At 40.6% G+C, this 21,401-nt stretch overlaps 1 protein-coding gene across 7 annotated transcripts in view; it reads left to right on the forward strand.

Annotated features, from left to right (window-relative positions):
* Positions 1–21,196, forward strand: part of LOC147369407 (F-box/LRR-repeat protein 21) — a 54,653-nt gene extending 33,457 nt beyond the window's left edge. For 3 of the 7 annotated variants that reach the window (XM_086413631.1, XM_086413635.1, XM_086413636.1), the window contains one exon: positions 14,883–18,531. In XM_086413631.1, coding sequence (XP_086269757.1) covers positions 14,883–14,929 — 47 coding nt within the window. In that variant the 3' untranslated portion in view covers positions 14,930–18,531. Of the gene's footprint in view, positions 1–13,085; positions 13,240–14,882; positions 18,532–21,034 lie in introns of those variants that run through there. The other 4 variants (XM_086413629.1, XM_086413632.1, XM_086413637.1 and 1 more) reach the window with 4 other exon arrangements.
* Positions 21,197–21,401: the final 205 nt, after the last annotated feature.

Genomic DNA, 21,401 nt, shown 5'->3' on the forward strand with positions numbered 1-21,401 from the left:
AGGGCAAAGAATTATCTGGCCCTAAACGTTCATCATTCCAAAGTTGTGAATCCCTGATAGGAAGTATGCTGTGCTGTGCTAAGTCACTGCAGTCATGTCCGACTCTGCGCCCTATGGATGTAGCCCACCAAGCTCCTCTGTCTATGGGGTTCTCCAGGCAAGAATATTGGAGTGGGCTGACCCAGGGATGGAACCTGCGTCTCTTGTGTCTCCTACATCGGCAGGTTGTTTACATTTAGTGCCACCAGGGAAGCCCAATCTAAAGTATACCTAACAATTTCTTTGTAACTAGAATGGAGAACATGTTGAATTAAATTTGTCTAGGTGTTAACTGACAATTTTAAAAACATCATGATGGGAATCAGCATGTTAAATTACTTAAACCATATTCCTAAATTTACATCAAAAAATTACCAGCTTCCAATAATTATAATGTTAATTACTGAGTACAATAATTAAACTCATTATGTTTAAGGAAATAATATGGGAATTAAAGCAAATGTTGTTTATAAGCCGGCTAACTGAAGATTTGTTCTGAACAGAGCTGGCAAGTGTCCATTCTGCAATGGGCTCTCAGGACCAGAAGGCACAGTCATTGTTCTTTTGTATAGCCAGTGATTATAAGGTACGGTCAGATGGTTGCTACACGGTAGAAACCTTTTGATTAGTAACACTGATCTGTTAATAGACAGGTTTATCTTCTCTAAGCTATACTTCATAAAGAAATACATGTGGAATTACAAATTCTTGTTGGGCTACAATTATGGGTATTTAACTTTCGCAAGATGTAGTCAGCTACCAGCACTGTAAGTTGCTTTCACATTTCTCTCCTACTCACCCCCAGCCCCCTGACACCACCCCCTCCCCCACCAACTGTGCCCCGACCTGTACCTCATGCCTTGATCTTTTTATTTTTTTTCTTAACATTTCACTAAAGGTAGAGAAACCCGAGATGAGGAGAAATTCAAAACTCACTATAATTCAAATTTGAGGGCAGTGGTGATAAAACTATTCTTTTCCTATATTGATATGAACTAAGTTAGTTTCAGCACATTAGTCTCATCTCTTATTAGAAAAGCTTGAGATAAAGTCATGTAAGTGTGTTGTCGCTCAGTCGTGTCCGACACTTTGTGACCCTGTGGACTGTAGCCTGCCAGCCTCTCACCCAGTTGCAAGGCTCGATTGTCTCCTATCCTGTCTCTGCTTCTCTATAACTCTACCTTCTGCTTCTGATGAGGTAGGTGGTGAACATGTGCTGAAATAGCAAAGTGATAATGCTGGCCAAATGGCAGGAGGTTATGAACAAATTGATTCTGATATGTTAATAGTTTGTGTTCATCTTGGTCTGTTGGGCTGCTATACAGACCACCAGAGATGGGATGGCTCATAAACAACAGAAATTTATCTCTTACGGTTCTAGAGTCTGAAAGTCCAAGATCATGGTGCTAGTATGGTCGGTTAGCATATAAAAACCTACTTATCATCCTTGATTGAGGTAAATTTCCCTTAATCCAGAGTCTGACCGTTAGTCTTTTTGTTGTCTAAGACTTTGACTCAGGGAGAATGATTCGAGTTCATCAGATTATAGGAAGCTAAACACAGAGATCGATAGATGATAGCTAGCTAGCTATCTTGATAGATGATTTTCAACAGAGATGACTCCTCTCTAATGGGAGGATGTGCTCTCTTGGTGTTAAGGTGCTCACCTCGGGAAAGTGGCTTGATGAATGTGGAATGAGAACAGAAAAGATACAATTTTAAGTGGTTTTCCAACCAACCGTACCATCTAGTCAGAAATCTTTCCTTTTCCATGATAAAATGGACTAGAAAATGTATCCTCTTTGAGTGACACCAAATGGGTTTATAAACATCTTGCTCCTTGATTTCCTTCCTGGCTTCCCAGACCCATGTTTTTCAACCAGGATTACTTGCAGGGGGGCCAGATAACACAAAAAGCCAGAGGATAAGCATGGTGACATAGGTTGTCAATATTTCTTTTGGATTTGGAAATGGGGCAAAAGGAAGAGGAATAAAACAACATACTTTTTTCTATTTACATCATTCCTTTTACATTTATTAAGTGTAATTCTGTGTGATACACAGAATAACTCCCTCCCTCAACTTTACATACTAAACCCTAGACCCCATGAATTATGATGTTACATTGAAAGGAAGAAACAAGAGTGCAGATGAAATTGTAGTTGCTAATCACCTGACAACTATAGTTTTGTGTATATCTATATACATAGATATATCATGCATGTTTTATGTCTGCTGACATAGCTTGATCTTTTTTTAAATTGAGACTTCACATATCATAAAATTTACCCTTTTAAAATGCATAATTCAGTGGTTTTTTAGTGTATTCACAAAATCATATACTCACGCCTCTATCTAATTCTAGAGCATTTTCATCACCCCCAAACAAAAAACCTGACACATGAGCAGTGACTCCTCATTTCCTACTTTCCCAGCCCCTAGCAACTATTAGTCTACTTTTTCACTCTCTGAACCTGCTTGTTTTGGGTATTTTATATGAATGAAATCAGAGAATATGTGATTTTTTCATGTCTGGCTTCTTTCACTTAGCAGAATGTTTTCAAGGTTCATTCACATTTTACCATGTGTGAGTACTTTATTTCTTTTTTATGACTAGATGATATTCCATTGAATGAACAGACCATGTTTTGTTTCTCCGTTCATCAGTTGATGAGCAGTTGGATTATCTTCATTTTGGACTATTACAAATAACACTACTATGAACATTCATGTACAAGTTTTATCTGGACATATGTTTTCAGTTCTCTTGGGCATATACCTAAGAGTGGGATTGCTGGGTCATATGATATCTCTGTATTTAGCTTTTTGAGGAACTATTAAATGGTTTTCCAAAGTGGCTACATCAGTTTACATTCCTACCAGCACTAAGAGTTGCAATTTCTCTGCATCCTTACCAACACCTGTTATTATCTGTCTTTTTAATTATAGCTATCCTAGTGGATATAAAGTAGTATATAGTTGTGGTTTTGACTTGAATTTCTCACGTAACTAATGAAGCTGAACATCTTTTCACGTGCTTTTTGCCCTTTTGTCTATTTCCTTTGTCTTTTAAATGTCTATTTAAATCCTTTGCCCAGTTTTTAATTGGATTATTTATCTTTCTATTGTTGAGTTGTAAGAGTTCTTTATATACTCTGGACACAAAATCTTTGTTAGACAGATGATTTGCAAATACTCTTTTCCCATATGTGGGTTGTCTTTTCATTTTCTTGACAGTGTCCTTTGAATCATAGAAGTTTTTAGTTTTAATGAGGTTAAATATATCTTCCTCCTGCTTTGGCTACTCATGCTTTAGATGTCATATATAAGAAATGGTTATCCAAAGCATGAAGATTTATGCCTATGTTTTATTCTAATAATGTTATAATTTTATCTCTTGCATTTAGGTTTTTGATCCATTTCAAGTTAACTTTTTTGTATGGGATGAAGTAGAGGGTTCAAATTTATATTTTTTTGTATGTAGGTGGCCAGTTCTTTCAACATTATTTATTAAAAAGACTGTTGTTTCCCCCATTTAATTTTCTTGGAACCCTTGCCCAAATGAATTTGGCTGTTCTGGACTCTCAGTTCTATTTCACTGATCTATATATATATCCTGACTCATTGGAAAAGACTCTGATGCTGGGAGGGATTGGGGGCAGGAGGAGAAGGGGACGACAGAGGATGAGATGGCTGGATGGCATCACTGACTCGATGGACGTGAGTCTGAGTGAACTCCAGGAGTTGGTGATGGACAGGGAGGCCTGGCGTGCTGCGATTCATGGGGTCGCAAAGAGTCGGACACAACTGAGCAACTGATCTGATCTGATGGAAGTACCACACAGATTTGATTTTTAGCTTTATCATAAATATTGAAATCTGAAAGTATGAGTCTTCCAGCTTTTTCTGCTTTTTCAAAATTGTTTTGGTTATTCTGGATCCTTTGCATTTCAGTGTTAATTGTAGAATCATCTTGTCAGTTTCTGAACAAAATTGAAAGGTAGATGAAATTTATAGAGATTGAGTTGAATCTGTAGATCAATTGGGGGAATATTGCCATTTTAACATTATAAAGTCTTACAACCTTTGAACATGGCGGGGGGGTGGCGGTGTCTTTCCATTTATTTAGGTTCTCTTTAATTTCTTTCAAGAAGTTTTGCAGTTCCAGGGTATATATCTTGCACTTCTTTAGTAAAGTGTATTACTAAGTGTTTTATTCCTTTTGATGCCATTATAAATGAAATTGTTTTTTAATTTATTTTTTAATTGGAGAACAATGCAAATCAGCCATAATTATACATATATCACCTCCTTCTTGAGCCTTCCTCCCCTCACCCCATCCCACCCCTTTAAATCATCAGAGTGTCTGGCTGTGCTCCATGCATTATATTGCAACTTCTAACCACCTATGTATATCAGAGAAGGCAATGGCACCCCACTCCAGTCCTCTTGCCTGGAAAATCCCATGGATGGAGGAGCCTGGTAGGCTGCAGTCTATGGGGTTGCTAAGAGTCGGACACGACTGAGCGACTTCACTTTCACTTTTCACTCTCATGCATTGGAGAAGGAAATGGCAACCCACTCCAGTGTTCTTGCCTGGAGAATCCCAGGGATGGGGAGCCTGGTGGGCTGCCGTCTCTGGGGTCGCACAGAGTGGGACACGACTGAAGCGACTTGGCAGCAGCAGCAGCAGCAGTGTGTATATGTCAGTGCTACTTTCTCCATTCGTCCCACACTGTCCTTCCCCCACTGTGTCCACAGTCTGTTGTCTTTATCTGCATCTCTATTCCTTCCCTGAAAATAAGTTCATCAATACCATTTCCATTCCTAATATATAGAAACACAACTGCTTTTTGTATATATGTCTTGTATCCTGTGAGCTTGCCAAATTAGTTTCTTAGCTGTTACAGATTTTTTTTATGAATTCCTTAGAATTGTCTATATACAAGTTCATTTAATCTGAAAACAGTCTTTTTTTATCTGTCTGTTTACTGCCTTCTTTTGTGGTCAATCAGTATTTTCTATTGTACTTTATAATTTCCTTGTCATTTCTTGGTGCAGTGGGAACTCTTAGTTGTGGCGTGTGGGTTCTAGTTGCCTGACCAGGGGGTTCTGGTTCCCTGCTTGGGGAACATAGAGTCCTAGCTGCTGGAACACCAGGGAAATCCCATCCTTGTCATTTCTTTTGCTGTATACTTTTGATTTATTTCCTTAGTGCTTGCCCTGGTGATTATAAATTACCTCACAATGATCTAGTTCAGATTAATACTGAATTAACTACAGTAGTATACAGAAACTTTGTCCCTGTATGGCTCCACTCTTTCCCTCTTCCTTTGTGCTTTGTCATATAACTTATACCTTTATACATTGTATGCTAATCAGTATACAGATTTATATTTGCTGCTTTATTTACTTTTGTAGTTTTGTCAATACACTCTGTTTTTTCCAGAGATTCAAGTTACTGTCTGGTGTCCTTTGATTTCAGCTTGAAGGAGTTCCATAACATTTCCCTCGAGCAGATCTGCTAGTAACAAATTCTCTCAGTTTTTACCTAGGAAAGTCTAAACTTATCCTTCACTTTTTTTATCCTTCATTTTTTAAAGGATCAATCAGTTCAGTCGCTCAGTCGTGTCTAACTCTTTGTGACCCCATGGACTGCAGCACACCAGTCCTCCCTGTCCATCACCAATTCACAGAGCCTACTCAAACTCATGTCCATTGTGTCAATGATGCCATCCAACCATCTCATCCTCTGTCGTCCCCTTCTCCTCCTGCCTTCAATCTTTCCCAGCATCAGGGTCTTTTCCAATGAGTCAGTTCTTCGCATCAGGTGGCCAAAGTATTGGAGTTTCAGCTTCAGCATCAGTCCTTCCAATGAACATTCAGGACTGATTTCCTTTAGGATGGGTTGATTGGATCTCCTTGCAGTTCAAGTGACTCTCAAGAGTCTTCTCCAATACCACAGTTCAAAAGCATCAATTCTTTGGCACTCAGCTTTCTTTAGAAGACTGGATGTGAGAGTCCAGCTCTCACATCCATACATGCCTACTGGAAAAACCATAGCTTTGACTAGACGGACCTTTGTTGGTAAAGTAATGTCTCTACTTTTTAATATGCTTTCTAGGTTGGTCATAGCTTTTCTTCCAAGGAACAAGCATCTTTTAATTCCATGGCTGCAGTCACCATCTGCAGTGATTTTGGAGCCCCCTGAAATAAAGTCTCTTACTGTTTCCATTATTTTCCCATCTATTTGCCATGAAGTGATGGGACCAAATGCCATGATCTTAGTTTTCTGAATGTTGAATTTTAAGCCAACTTTTTCACTTGCTCTTTCACTTTAATCAAGAGGCTCTTTAAAGGATAATTTTGCCAAATACAGAATTCTTGGTTGACAAGTTTCTTTTAGTACTTTTGATATGTTTCTTCTGTATCATACCACTGCCTCTGGCCACCATGATTTCTGATGATAAATCAACTGTTAGCCTCTCTAAGAATTCCTTGTTTGTGAAGAATTCCTTCTCTCCTCTTGCTTTCAAGAATCTATTTTTGGCTTTGTTTTTTGAAAGTTTGATTATGATGTGTCCAATTTTTGCGTTTTTGAGTTTATCTTATCTGAATTTTGTTTATCTTCTTGGGTGTGTGGGTTAATGTTTTTCATCCAATTTGATAAACTTTCAGTTATTATTTCTTTAAATATTCTTTCTCCCCCTTTCTATCTCTCCCCTGTCCTCCTGGGACTTCCGTTGTGCATACGCTGGTGTTCTTGGGGGTTCCCCACGGTTCTCTAAACTTCTAAGTTCATTTTTCTTCACTCCTTTTTCTTCCTGTTTCTTGGACTGGATCATCTCAATTGACCTATCTTCAAGTCTCTTTAATTCCTTCTTCTCCCTGCTCAAATCTTCTTCGAGCCCCTCTAGAGAATTTTTTAATTCCGTAATTGTGTTTTCCAACCCTAGAATTCTTATTTGGTTCTCTTACATGTAGTTTCTGTTCTTTATTGAAATTCTCTATTTGTTGAGACATTGTTCTCATACTTTACTTCTTTATACATGATTTCCCTTAGTTCTTTGATTATTTAAAGTAGCTGATTTATAGTCTTTGTCTGGTATGTGGAATGTCAGGTTTTCCTAAGTATCTATTGGTTGTTCTCTGTGCACAGTCCCTACATGAAGTTGTATGGCCATGACCCTGGGAAAATGCTTATACCTATGAGGAATGTAAAGGTCCTCCTTTTTTCTGTCTACTGTGTGCTAAGGGCAGAGGGTCAAAAATGAGAAGGCTGCGCCTCACAACTCTTAATTTACCATGTCTGCCTTCTCTACTCACAGCCATTAATATTTTACCCAAGATTGCTCTCAAGAGCACTTGCAAACCAACTGATTCTCTGTCTCTTGCATACCTTTGTAGCTAAAAGACAGTGGTGGTCATCTATGCAAAACAAGATCATTCTAGCCTTTGAGATTTAAATTGGACTTGAACTTTTACCAGTGAAGCTGTTCTGTATCTCACTGGATACAAATATGCAAAAAACCTATTCTTTATTTAAATCTGCTCGTTCAAATGAGAGTCTGTTGATTTTAAAATCCTGCCAGAGAGTTTTGTGTCAGAACTGACCATTTGATTTTAAGTTTCCAGAATGTACTAAGCCCAGTCAATAGATGGTCCTCACTCTATCAAATACTTACAGACCCACAGTGGGCATATTTCCTCACCCAGTTTCACCATCTGCTAGTACTTTGACCAACAGAAAGCAAACATCCCAGGGCCACCTAAGGAAACAAAGACCGAGATTACCCCAAGCAATGGTAAACAGATGCGACTGGCCCACTGAGCTTTGAACCCTGAAATTGCACCACACACAGACACAGAGTGTTGCCAGAGGTTACAACACACACATTCTTGGCGCCATTGTTCAGATTGACTCAGAACAGCTGAACATCTTAAACTGAGTAATAAATGAATTATGACAATGGAAGGAATGATGCTCTCCTGTTTGGGGACTACGTTGTCTCTCTAGCTACTGATACCTTCTAAAAAAGGAACTGCCAACATAAATAGCTCTCAAAGTTACAGCACTGCTTCACTGTTCAACAACTCTAGCTCGTGTTTAGTGAGTGGTTTGTACAAGGCACTCAGCTAAGTGCTGTGAGAATGCAAAGATGATTAGAGAGGCAGGCAAGCCAGGAAAGACTTGAGAGCATGGAGGGGTCAGCCCTGGATGTGAGAATGAGGGGGAGTGCAGGTGTAGGTGGAGGGAAACGTGTAGGGGGAGTGTTGATGGTCCTGTCATTGGCCGAGCCCATGAAGCGTTTCAGATGGCCTTGTAAATCAAGACTAATCCCGCTGTTTGCTTATTTCTAATAAAAAAAGATGGAATTTAAAAATTTTATTTCATCCTAGGGAGATCTGGAATTGCTGCAGGAATACTTGTGTTGGATGCTGTGAGAGAGGACAGGGGAGTTGGGTGTTTAGATATTTGTGCAAAGACTAGATACACTTGTGTTTTCAAATTTTACTTTTAAATTGTTTTATCAGAACATGTATCAGAGACATAAAACAATTTTTTCCTGTTATTGCTAAATAGGAACTATCAAAGAAAGGAACTTGGTTGGACCTGATAGACATAAAGGACAGAGAGTGTGACCTTCAGACTAGATGACTCTACCTAAACCTTTGCCAGACAGCAGGGTAAATAGAACTTTTCAGGGAAAGTAAAACAGTCCTAGCCTGGAAAGTATCCTTTGTAATTCCAAATTCAGAGAATTTATTTCTGCTGGAGATGTTGTTTTCTGTCTGCAATTAACAAAAGGATATCCACTTTTATTAGGATTCTCCAGAGAAACAGCACTAGTAAGGGGGGAGGTGTGTACACAAAATAACAATATATTTTTTTCTATATATATATAAAATAACCCTCTGTATGCTATGGGATTCCCTGCTGGCTCAGTCGGTCAAGAATCTGCCTGCAATGCAGGAGACCAGAGTTTGATCCCTGGGTCAGGAAGGATCCCCAAGAATGTGAAATGGCAACCCACTGCAGTATTCTTGCCTAGGAAATCCCATGGACAGAGGACCCTGGCAGGCTACAGTCCATGGGGGTCACAAGAGTCAGACATGACTCAGCAGCTAAACCACCACTACCATACTATATTCTAAAAGAGAGAGTGTATGTTATTTTAAGGAATTGACTTATGTAGTAATGGAGGCTGGCAACTCCAGAATCTCCAGGACAGGTGGGCAGGATGGAGACTCAGGAATGAATTGATGCTACAGGTTGGAGTCCAGGGAAGTCTGAGGGCAGGTACCTAAGGTACCTTCTTTAGATACCTCTATCTTTTTCTCTCAAAGTCTTCCACCTGATTGACTCAGACCTTCCCACATTATAGAGTAAGTTACTTTACTCAAAGTCTGCTGTTTTAAGTGTCAATCTAAAAGATACCTTCACAGAGACATGTATATAGTCTTTTGACAAAATATCTGAGTACCATGACCTGTCCAAGTTGATATATAAGATTAACTAGCACAACATTGTAGCGCCGTTGCTTCAGGAATTAAAAAATTAACTCTGGTTTGACTTCCAAGAGTTGAACCAGGACAGAAGGAAAGCTTGGCATGCCGTGGGAGCTTTCAAGGGACTTCAGAAAATTTCATTCTGTTGGTTTAATTTATGGACACTTTATGTACTCAATTACAATCTCACTGAAAACTTTTCTTATAGTCTGTTCAATTTAAGACCTTTGATGAGGAGTTAGAGAAGAAATAAGACATAATGAAAATGATGGAGCCAGAGGGGGAAAATCCCTGATTCCCACGTCTCATTAGCATGTTTCGCATTTTGTGAGCACGCGGCACATCCTTCTGTTTTACCAGTGCCAGATCATACAGAAACAGAAGGGCTGTTAGAGCCAAGAGTGGGCGGTATGTGGAGCAAACAGAGACTCTCACAAGGGAGGGAGCGTGCATGGAGGTTAGCCTGCAGTCCCCGCATTTTCATAACAAATAGCAAGTAATACACTGCTCCAATTTATCATTTAAGAGCAAAAAAAAAAAGATTAGTTAAAAAAAGATTTTCTGCCCCATAGTTTTTGAAGCAGAAATCTGCTACATGAAACCAAAGTGAAGAAGTGAAGTGAAGTAGTTCAGTCGTGTCAGACTCTTTGCGACCCCATGGACTGTAGCCTACCAGGCTCCTCCCTCCATGGGATTCTCCAGGCAAGAGTACTGGAGTGGGTTGCCATTTCCTTCTCCAGGGGATCTTCCTGACCCAGGGATCAAACCCACGTCTCCCGCATTTCAGGCAGATGCTTTAACCTCTGAGCCACCAGGAGCAAAGAACCTAATTATAGTATAAACCTGAGGATGTAATGTGTGAAGGTGAGGGGGTGATCTGGAACATGGAAGGAGAATAAGTGGCAATAAAGAAACATTTTCAAGGGGGACAGGTTACATTGGAGCCCATGTAGAAGAGCCTCAATCTTCTGAGACGAGAGGCATAGAAAATGTGAGGGTGGCAAGGAAATGTCCGCAAGAATGAGATTGAACGTGGTTTGGACTGGTCACTGATAAATGGGAAATGAAGAAAAAGATTGCCAAGCAGCTGGGACCCAGGAGCTCAGTCTCTGTGATGCCCCAGGAGTGTCCGACTGCCCAGGACGGGGAGCAGAGGGAGGCCCCAAGATAGCTAAAGCATAGAGTTGACAACCTTGATTGGAAAGGCTGACTGTGAGATCTAGCCTGGATAGAGAGGCAAGAGAGAAGCCAGCTAGGGATTGGGAGAGGTTTGGGAAACTAAAGTCACGATGCGATGAGCCATGCCAGGACTGCTCTGAACACCCTCTTTCTCTCTGTGGAACTTCCTCCTGCCTCAGCCACCACCCTGCATCCTTGTGTGTTTCCCTTTTCTGAACGCTTGTCTTCCTTTCCCTCTACTTCAGTGCCCCTCCCATCCTTTAAGGTTGGGAGTCCTGTCTCAAGTCCTGTCAGCTCCATGAAGTTCTAGCTGTTTCTAGATTTGTCAGTAGCCCTTCTTGAGACTCCCTCCAAACTTTTCTCTGGGGCATTTAATTTATTTCAGAATTACAGTCACATACTGTATGCACTGTGTATATCTCATTTCCTTGTGAAGATGTGCAGCTTCTCAGGATATAAGAATTGAGTCACATGCTGCTTTTATTTTCCTAACATGGTTAAACACTGTTTGAACACAGATACTGTTAATGTTTCAAGTATTGTTAATTATCCAGAAAATAAATGGCATTACTACTGTCATACTTGGGGGCTTCCCTGGTGGCTCAGATGGTGAAGAATCTGCCTGCAATACAAGACACAGAGGTTCAATCCCTGGTTGGGATGATCCTCTAGAGAAGGAAATGGCAACCCACTCTTTCCCATGGACAGAGCCTGGTAGGCTATGGTCCATAGGGTCTCAAAGAGTTGGACATGACTGGGTGACTGACTGAGTAACACACACACACACATACACCATAATGCTTGAGATGACTTGGTGGATTTTGTCAGAATTTTTATATTTGAGAGTTAGTACTATGCTCTCCTGGTTACTCATAAGAAGTTCAAAGTATCTGTCAGTTGTTACTTCCAATATAATTTTTCTCTCTAAACGATTCTGATTCCAATAAAATATTCATGGGAGTTCTGATTCCAATAAAATATTCATTAATAAAATATTTATGGGATCCCAAGCATTTATTTGCACAGCCATTGAATGACAAAAATCAGAAGACCTAAGACTTTGTCCAGACATTTTATATTTCTTGGGTTAAGGATAGAGCAAGTTTGCACTTTCTTTTCATATGGCGATCAGGATCTTACAACAAATATGAAATGGTAGGTATGATAGAGAGCCATTGGTTGTTGTCCAAAAGATAACTTCTCCGTGTTGACCAAAATGGCTGCCAAAATGTCAGCTCTGTCTCTAGCTAGCTGATGGCCCTGGACAAGGCACTTTCTTTTTCTCCTGTTTTCCTAGTCAGGAGATGCACGCGTGGACTTTGGGCTTAAACAGTGTGGAGCTGTTGGAACCCCAGCAGCCAGCAAGTCTGCCTCGCTACAGTGTGGCCTTCCACTAGTGGGCGCCATGGAGCAGACTTCGGAGCCTCCACCTCTGCCCCCGACAGAAAGCCTGCATGCGATTCCCATCTGGACTGACGCACTTGGGTCTCACACAGAGCAGGATTATGAAAGTCGTTGGCGTAATTCGATTCCATCAGCTCTTCAAAAGGTCTTCCCTGGCCCTCTGGTTTTGAGTCATGCCCACTCTGGAAGCTTGCAGTTTTGCTACCACAGCCAGTTACCATCGAAACAAGAGTTGATCCTTTGTGGAAAATGCTGATCTTTTGGTGCCTGGCTCTCTTTCTTAATAGGGCGGTTAATCTTCTTCTACATAGTGAAGGAAGCTTTCAGCTTCCCTGGGCTCCTGCACTGGTTTCCTCAGGCGAAATTTTAAAGGTGACTTAAGTTGTAGAAATTCAGAGCAAAGGAAAAGTTTAGGAATCATTCCAGACAGAAGAATGTCAGTCCAGAGAGGGTAAGTGATTAGTCCAAAGCCACACAGCCTCTCAAGGAGTGATCCAGGGATGCTCCCCAGGGATAACTGTGAAGCAGTGAGTGAGTGACGTCGCTCAGTCGTGTCCGACTGTTTGCGACCCCGTGGACTGTAGCCTACCACGCTCCTCCATCCTTGGGATTTTCAGGCAAGAGTACTGAAGTGGGTTGCCATTTCCTTCGCCAGAGCATCTTCCCAACCCAGGGATTGAACCCAGGTCTTCCGCATTGTAGGCAGACGCTTTACCGTCTGAGCTACCAGGGAGGTGAGAGGTAGAACCAAAAAGGGACCCCTGACCAGGTTATCTTTCATTACCTTAACTGTCTTCTCAGGCATCGTCAGTGATGTGGAAGGTATGTGAGTTGCAATTTGCTTTAGTCTGTTTTTGTGTAAATATCCTTCATTTTACCTTTATTGGTAGCTCATTAGATGCCAGGTGCGTGACTAAGTTACCATAACATAGTGTGTGTGTGACCCTTTGCAGCCCCACGGACTGTAGCCTCCTTTGTCCATGGAGATTCTCCAGGCAAGAATACTGGGGTGGGTTGCCATGCCCTCCTCCAGGGAATCTTCCCAACCCAGGGATTGAACCCAATCCCCCATTTTGCAGGTGGATTCTTTACCATCTGAGCCACCAGGTAAGCCCATGAATACTGGAGCGGGTAGCCTATCCCTTCTCCAGGCAATCTTCCCCACCTAGGAATTGAACTGAGGTCTCTGCACTGCAGGTGGATTCTTTACCAGCTGAGCTACCAGGGATAGCTCAGCTCTAACTACTGTTATACCTATAACACAATATGTTTCATTTAATCCCAGGCTTACAAGGATGGGCTCTGGAGCAGGCAACCTGGGCTTAAGACCCAGCTGCACTTCTCAAGGGCCATGCGGGTTGGGGCAAGTGACATACCCTTCCTGCACCATCCTTTTGTCTGCTGAGCCTGGGGATAACTATAGGACCTTTTTCTGTTTGGTGAGATAAAGCATACTAACCACTTAGCACAGGACCTGGCCCATAGAAAGTATCCCGCCCAGAAATGGAAGCTGTCATGTTATCAGTCTTGGGCATTAGTTGTCTTCATACTGCTGCTCAACATAAGAACCATCTAACTGTTCCATCTCTTTTATAATGTGAATGAACTACTGTGTGTGTATACCTATCAGTGTGTTAACAACTGTATTGTTTTTGCTTCATCATACCAGTCATGTTTTTGTGAGATGAATATGTAAAACCAAAATGATATAATTATCCTTAAAAAATCTATTATTCAAAAACAGCTTATTTTCTCACAATGCCTTTCTTTACCCTCAAATTTTAAAAAGAGAAAAACAAAAAGAAGAAAATATTTCAGATAAAGGTCATCATCACACTGTTTTCTGGTAGCTGTTTTTTGTTTGTTTGTTTATTCTTTTAAGGATTGGCACTCTATGCCTCTTACCAAATATCCTTTTTGGCTTTGAGATTATATACTTTCTAATCTATAGCAGATAACTAATCACAGTTAACTTTTTTTCTTCATAGAAGAGAACAGCAAAGACTGATTTCCCACATCAGTTTATGTGGCGGTGTTGTCCAGAACCATGAGTAATAATAGACCCACGTGTTTACAAGTTACATAAGACTTTGCCTCCTGACAACCATCAAAGTTAACACCTCACTGCCTGAGGATTTTGCTTGAATTTTCAGTAACAGGCTCAGCATTCAAAGCAATAGCTGTTTGCAGCTTGATGCATTTTAAACCTGAAATCTGGGTTTCTAGATATAAACAGTATGAGCAGTTGGACAACAGCGTTACCATCAGGGTGAGATCACTTCCAGGAAAACACTGCAGCGTAGCAATGGGAATAACATCTGGTCTTCCAACAGTTGCGTTTGATTTAGACTTGGACATCCTACATGAAATAGAGGCTATGCTTATTAATGACTTCACTCACTTTTAATGTAGTCACTCACTTTAACTTGCAAAGCAAGACCTCCACAGCCTATTTATTCAACCTACTATGTTTAGGGTATCGATGCAAAGCTCCCTTGACTTAGTAATTGCTTGCTTGCCTGTCCCTCCCTGCTGTCCCCCTTCATACCATGCCAAAGGTACACAGACGGAGGGGATCCCACAGGGCAAATTCTGTCTTTTTTGTTCAATGGTGATAGGCTGGGGCTGGAGAAAATGTCCATTAAATAAGGTAAAATGTGAATATTTTTTATCCCTCTCTATTTCAATATCTGGATATCATTATAATTTTCCCTGTGTAACAATGAAATCTTCAAATTTTTTTCCACTAGGTACATGGCCAACCAAAATAGACTATTCCAGCCTTCTGTGGAGCTAGATGTGAAAGTAACTAAGTTCTGGCCAATGAGATATAAGTAGAAATAGTACTTGCAAATTGCAGAAAGTGTATTTAAAAGGAGGTTATGAAATCCTTCTTCTCCTTCCTGTGTTTCGAATGTGATCCTAATAGCTGGAGTTTTCAGCAGCCACCTTGGACTGAGGCAGCCTTCAAAATGGAAATATATATATATAGTGGAACCGCAAAGTAGAACAAGGCTGGGTTTCTGACACCATGAGGCAGCTTGATCCTAGGTGGAGAACCTCTATTGTGGAAAGTAGTACAAAAGCAGTAATATAAATAAAACTTTCAATGCAGCTCAATGACTGATAAAAAAGAAAGCTCTATATAATACTACTCGAGAGAATAAAAATGTATCCTGCAGTGTGAAGTGTGGGACATACGTCCACTGTGTCAGTTTGCTCATGTTGTTCAGTTCAGTTCAGTCCGTTCTGAAGGAGATCAGCCCTGGGTGTTCTTTGGAAGGAATGATGCTAAAGCTGAAACTCCAGTACTTTGGCCACCTCATGCGAAGAGTTGACTCATTGGAAAAGACTCTGATGCTGGGAGGGATTGGGGGCAGGAGGAGAAGGGGACGACAGAGGATGAGATGGCTGGATGGCATCACTAACTCGATGGACGTGAGTCTGAGTGAACTCTGGGAGTTGGTGATGGACAGGGAGGCCTGGCGTCCTGCGATTCATGGGCTCACAAAGAGTCGGACATGACTGAGCAACTGTTACCCATCCTGTACTTCTACCAGCTTTTTAATCTCCTTGTTCTTCCAGTTACTGAAATTGGTGTGCAATAGTTTCCACTATGACTGCACAGTTCTGTTTCTCTTCATGTTTGAAGCTTGATTTGTGCACTAATATTTTGAGGCTCTTTTATTATAGGCTACAGTTTTAGAATACTTACATTGTCCTCTGAACTAAAAGTGTTTTTAAAAGTATTCTCTTGATGTCTGGTAATGCATTTTATTTTGCAGTCCATCTTTGGAAAAGCCAAATATATGTAGTGACTTCCATATTATCTTTTTTTAATCCTTTCAGTCTTTCTGTATGCCTCTGTTTTAGATACAGCTCTTGTAAATGGTATGTATGTGGGTTTGTAGTTTTAATCAAGTCTTGTAATCTTGGTCTTTTAATTAGAGCTTGTTCAACTGTTTTAACCATCCTGAAGAAGCAGGATAGACCCCTACCCAGACTTTGGTTTGAAAGTGGAGACCAATGACAACATACATTCACATCAAGAGGATGTGAAAGATTTATTGCTTAAATAATTGAGACTGCCTGGGAAAGCAGATGAGACCTCCCACGCAAGCCTGAAATGACTTGAGAACAAGGAAAGGAGACTAGAGTTGGGAGATTGTGTTGGTCCTGGCATGTCCCCAGACGAGAGGGCTTGTGTGGCTTGAAGCTCCCACCGGCACCTTAGGAGGGAGCACCCGTATTTTCCTTCTCTGATGTAGAACAGAGGGCAAGAGGGAAGGCAGAGACTGAAGAGCTGTCAGCAAACATCCCCAAAGGGAGGCAGGCTTTTTCTACCTAAACCAATTCACTTAAGGTAAAAATTGATACATTTTGAATTAAATCTACCATCTTACTCCGTGTTTTCTATTTTCCTTGCCTATTCTATTTATTTCTCCCCATTCTGGCCTTCCTTTTGACTAATTATTTATGTATGGCATTTACCCCTCTATTAACTTGAAAGTCTTATATAATTTATAGTCATTCTTTTAATAGTTATTCATTGTAGAGATTATAATATATATCATCAAAATCCAGTCTTAACTGATATTTCTTTCTGGACATTATTGGTTTTATTTAATACTTCCACTCTGCTATTTGTATTTTAATGCTTATATCTTTTAAACATACAATGCATTATTATTATTTTGTGCCCTAGAAAGTAATTTTGATTTATTCACACATTTTCCATTTTCATTGTCTGTTTCCACATCTCCAGACTCCCATCTGGGATCATTTTCCTTATATCTGAAAGATACTTTTTAATATTTCTTTTAGTGCAAAGTAGCTGGAGAAGAACTTACCTCATTTTTTATTTGTCTGAATTTTATCGTGTCACAGTTTCTAAAGAACATTTTTTGTGGGTATAGAATTCTAGGTTAGTAGTTATGTTTTTCCGGAAAAGGCGATGGCACCCCACTCTAGTACTCTTGCCTGGAGAATCCCATGGACGGAGGAGCCTGCAGTCCATGGGGTCGCTGAGTTGGACATGGCTGAGTGACTTCACTTTTACTTTTCACTTCCATGCATTGGAGAAGGAAATACCAACCCACTCCAGTGTTCTTGCCTGGAAAATCCCATGGACAGAGCAGCCTGGAAGGCTGCAGTCCATGGGGTCGCTGAGAGTTGGACACAACTGAGCGACTTCACTTTCATTTTTCACTTCCATGCATTGGAGAAGGAAATAGCAACCCACTCCAGTGTTCTTGCCTGGAGAATCCCAGGGACGGGGGAGCCTGGTGGGCTGCCGTCTCTAGGGTCGCACAGAGTCAGACACGACTGAAGCGACTTAGCAGCAGCAGTAGCAGTTATGTTTTCCATCCTTTTGGAAGTATCATTCCAGAATCTTCTGGCTCCCAGTCTTTCTCTTTAGAAGTCAGTGTTAAGTTCAGTGGGGACTCCATTGAAGGTAACCTGTTTTTGTTTGTTTTTGTCTTTGGTTTTCAACAGGCTTATTATGATATATCTGGGTGTGGATTTTCTTTCATTCCAGTTTTGGGTTCCTAGAGCTTCTAGAATCTGTGGCTGGATATCTTTTATCAGTTTTAGAAAACTCCTAGCCATGGTTTCTTTGAATATTGTTTCTCCTCCGTCCTCTCTGTAACCCCCTTTGGAGACCACAGTTGTGCTTATGCAAGACTTGCATCTCATCGTCTATGTTCATTGTCTTTACTCTTCCTCCTATATTCTCTTCTGTATTTTTATTTATTTATTTTTGTTTATGCTTCCTTCTGAAAGTTTTTCTTTTTCTAGTCAACACCTCTCAAATTTTAATGTCTTTGAAATTACCCAGGGATTGTTTTAAAATATAGATTCTGATTAACTAGATCTGTAGTGGGGGCTAAGATTCCACATATTCAAAAAGTTCCTAGATGTTAAAAGGACCATACTTAAAAACTAAGGAAGGATGAATAAAAGTATGGGTTTTAGTCATTAGGAATGTATCATCATGCTAGTAATGAGCAGAACCCAGAGTCAAATTCAAGTCTATCTCTTTCTAGAACCTGTGTTCTTTCCATCCAGCTACATAATTTCATTAAATCCACATTAAGAAACTAATTACTAAATGGAAAAAATAGGAACATACTAATATTAACTCATTAATTGTAATTAATGTATCATATATAATAATTGGGTGTGGGTTATATGAGAACTTTGTACTACCATTGCAGCTTTTCTGAAATCTGAAACTATTCCAAGATAAAAAGTCTACAGGCATACCTTGTTTTATTGTACTTCACTTTATTATGCTTCAGAGATATTACATTTTTTTTTTTTTTTTACAAATTGAAGGCTTGTGGCATTGTCAGATGATGGTTAGAATTTTTAACAATAAAGTATTTTAAAACTAAATATGTACATTGTTTTTTTAGACATAATTCTATTGCATTATTAATAGACAACAGAATAGTATAAATAGAAGTTTTATATTCAATGAGGAACCAAAAAATTTGAGTTGCTCTCTTGCTTTATTATGGTGGTCTGAAACTGAGCCTGGAGTATCTCCAAGTTATGCCTGTATTTGAAAAAAAAAACACACACTCTTATGCCTGTATTTGAAAAAAAACACACACTCTTATGTCAGTGCTACTACTCTACAAATCATAGTTTAAGTAAAGCATTTTGTCAATTTTTGTCAATTTTCTCTTCAGTTATATCTAATCTACTGTTAAACCCACTCATTAAGTTATTGATTTAAGTTACTGTATGTTTCATTTCCAAAATGTACATTTGTTTCTTCTTTAAGAGAATTTTTAGTTATCTGACAAAATTCTCAAGCGTGTACATAGCAGAGTTTCCTTAAAGTTTGTGTGGTAACTCTAATGTCGAACACCTTTTCAGGTCTGTTTGTTCTCTCTATTGTTTCTCTCTCATGTTGTCTTGTCTTTGAGTGGCTCTGGTTAATTTTAATCTTGTGTTGGACATGGTGTTTGCAAAACCTTTTGTAGAAATAGAGTACTGAGATGAGGTTATAATTCCAGAGAGGAATTTTCTTTGCCTTTGCTAGATCCCTAAGCATCCCATCAAGTCAGGATGAGCTCTGAAAAGCTCAGTCCAAGACTGTGATGCACTCCAGTCCCTGCACAAACTTACCTCCTTTTCTTTCCCTCTTGGGGTACAACTCTTCAGTGTCTCAACCCAAAGTAAGGGGAATCACTTCCATCTTATTCTAGTTGCCAGGCCCTAGATTTCCACTGCTTGATGCCCTAGTCTGTGAAAAGTCTTTTCAGACTCTTAAGTGTAAGCAGTGGGTTGGATTAGTTCTACCGGAGGCCACTGAGAGGAATGTCCTTCCCTCATTTAAAATGATCTCGCTAATCCGGGGACTTCCCTGGTGGTCCAGTGGTTGAGACTCCATGCTCCCAATGCAGAGTGCTCGAGTTTGATCCCTGGTCAGGGAACTGAGACCCCTCATGCCACATAATGTGGCCAATACATAAATGAATGAAACAATCCCTCTAATTTTAGCAATACACTCCTCTCCCAATTCCTCGTAATGTATAAGTCTCTTTATTTAGCCCAAATACCAATGACTAAACAGGAGATTCAAGAAGACCATGGGTTTCATTCTACATCCATCTCCCTCCTTATCCCACAAAGGTACAAATTCACACTGAAAAATAAGCTTGGAGATGATATGAGCCTTAAAGGCAGAAGTTTAATTTAGCTGTGTGGTTCGCAAATGTTAGTGGACATCAGAATTCTTTAAAAATATATGTATTTATTCATTTGGCTGTGTTAGGCCTTAGCTGCAGCACACAGGATCTTTCATTGTGAAAGGTTGTTGTTGAATCACGCGAATACACCAGGATTCTTGGCCCCCGGAGGAGAAGAATTCAATCCGGGGCCAGAGACGAGGCTTGATCACTCAGAGCTTTTGTGTAATGAAGTTTTATTAAAGTATAAAGGAGATAGAGAAAGCTTCTGACATAGGCATCAGAAGGGGGCAGAAAGAGTACCCCCCTGCTAGTCTTTAGCTGGATGTTATATAGTCACTAGCAGTCTGTTAATGAAAGAAAGGAATGTCTTAAAATTTAGAATGGCACCAGGCCCCTCACCCATAAGATGCATTTTGGGATAATCTTGGCACCAAATGGTTTATCCTGGGCCATAAAATGATTAACTTGAATCTTGAAGAAGGGCAGACCACCATACAAATAGTTTCATTTACATAGATTAGGGGAACAATATCCATACTGGTTTGTCAATTAGGTTCTGGGCCAAGAGGCGGAACCGACTTGGAGACAGAGTTTGGGGTAAAGGCATAGTACATTAGCATAGCTTAAGACAAACATTTCCATAAGAAAAAGGCATTGGTTATCTCTAGACTCGAGAATAGCTAATAGCTAACTTCAGGCGGGTCTCATTATGGCAACACAGTATTTTAAGAGAAACCTCCCTTTAAATTTGTATAGAGAAGGAAAAAATATTGCTAGTTTGTTTCCTCCTGCCGCTTAAGAGAGATAAAAATGTCTGACACTTGCAGGCTATTTCCTCTATTTGGAGACCCCTGGCCTTCCTGCCTGTTACCCTCTCAATTGCAGCACGTGGGGTTAGTTCTCTGACCAGGGATCAAACCTGTGCTGCCTGCATTGCAAGGCGGATTCTTAACCACTGGACTATCAAGGAAGTTCCTAGAATTCTCAATAAGATTATTGCTGTACATATGTCTATGTCCTACCCCCCAAGGGTTCTGAGCCACAGTGCTTCGCTTCCCACACACTCTGTGGAGTTTTTAATGCAGATGGTCCCTGCATGTGGACAGCAGTGGGCAGAATTCGGAAATACTGAGGAGGGAATGCAGGCAGCAGAACGACAGTAACGTTTGTCTTTCCTGGGCTGTGCTCACTTACAGTCTCTGTCACAGGCCAGCAGCGGGTACCTGGATGGTTATGGACAGGCCTGTCGACCTCTCTGATGAGCTCAATGCAGAATCCAGAATGGTCCGTTCCCAGCCAGGGTTTCCAAAGAGACCGAAGGGCAGACATATCCATTTGACACAGCTCGGGTGTGCAGAGAAGCTGGGAGCTGAGCACAGGCCCTCTGCGTGTGGCACCATGAGACGGCAAGTGGTGGCTGGCGCGTGGCTCCCTCCCCCATGAGTAGAGACAAGGCCTCCCCCGTCTTCCCTCTGCGCCACACTCTCCTCCTGTCACCCCTGTCGTCGCTCGCTCAGTCACATGTGCTCATCCATCTGTTCTGTGCCCTCTCACAGGAAGTGG

Source organism: Bos grunniens, chromosome 7 (genome assembly GCF_055505025.1).
Source record: "Bos grunniens cultivar Pamir isolate PY7600 chromosome 7, Bosgru_T2T1.0, whole genome shotgun sequence".
Lineage (NCBI taxonomy): Eukaryota > Metazoa > Chordata > Mammalia > Artiodactyla > Bovidae > Bos > Bos grunniens.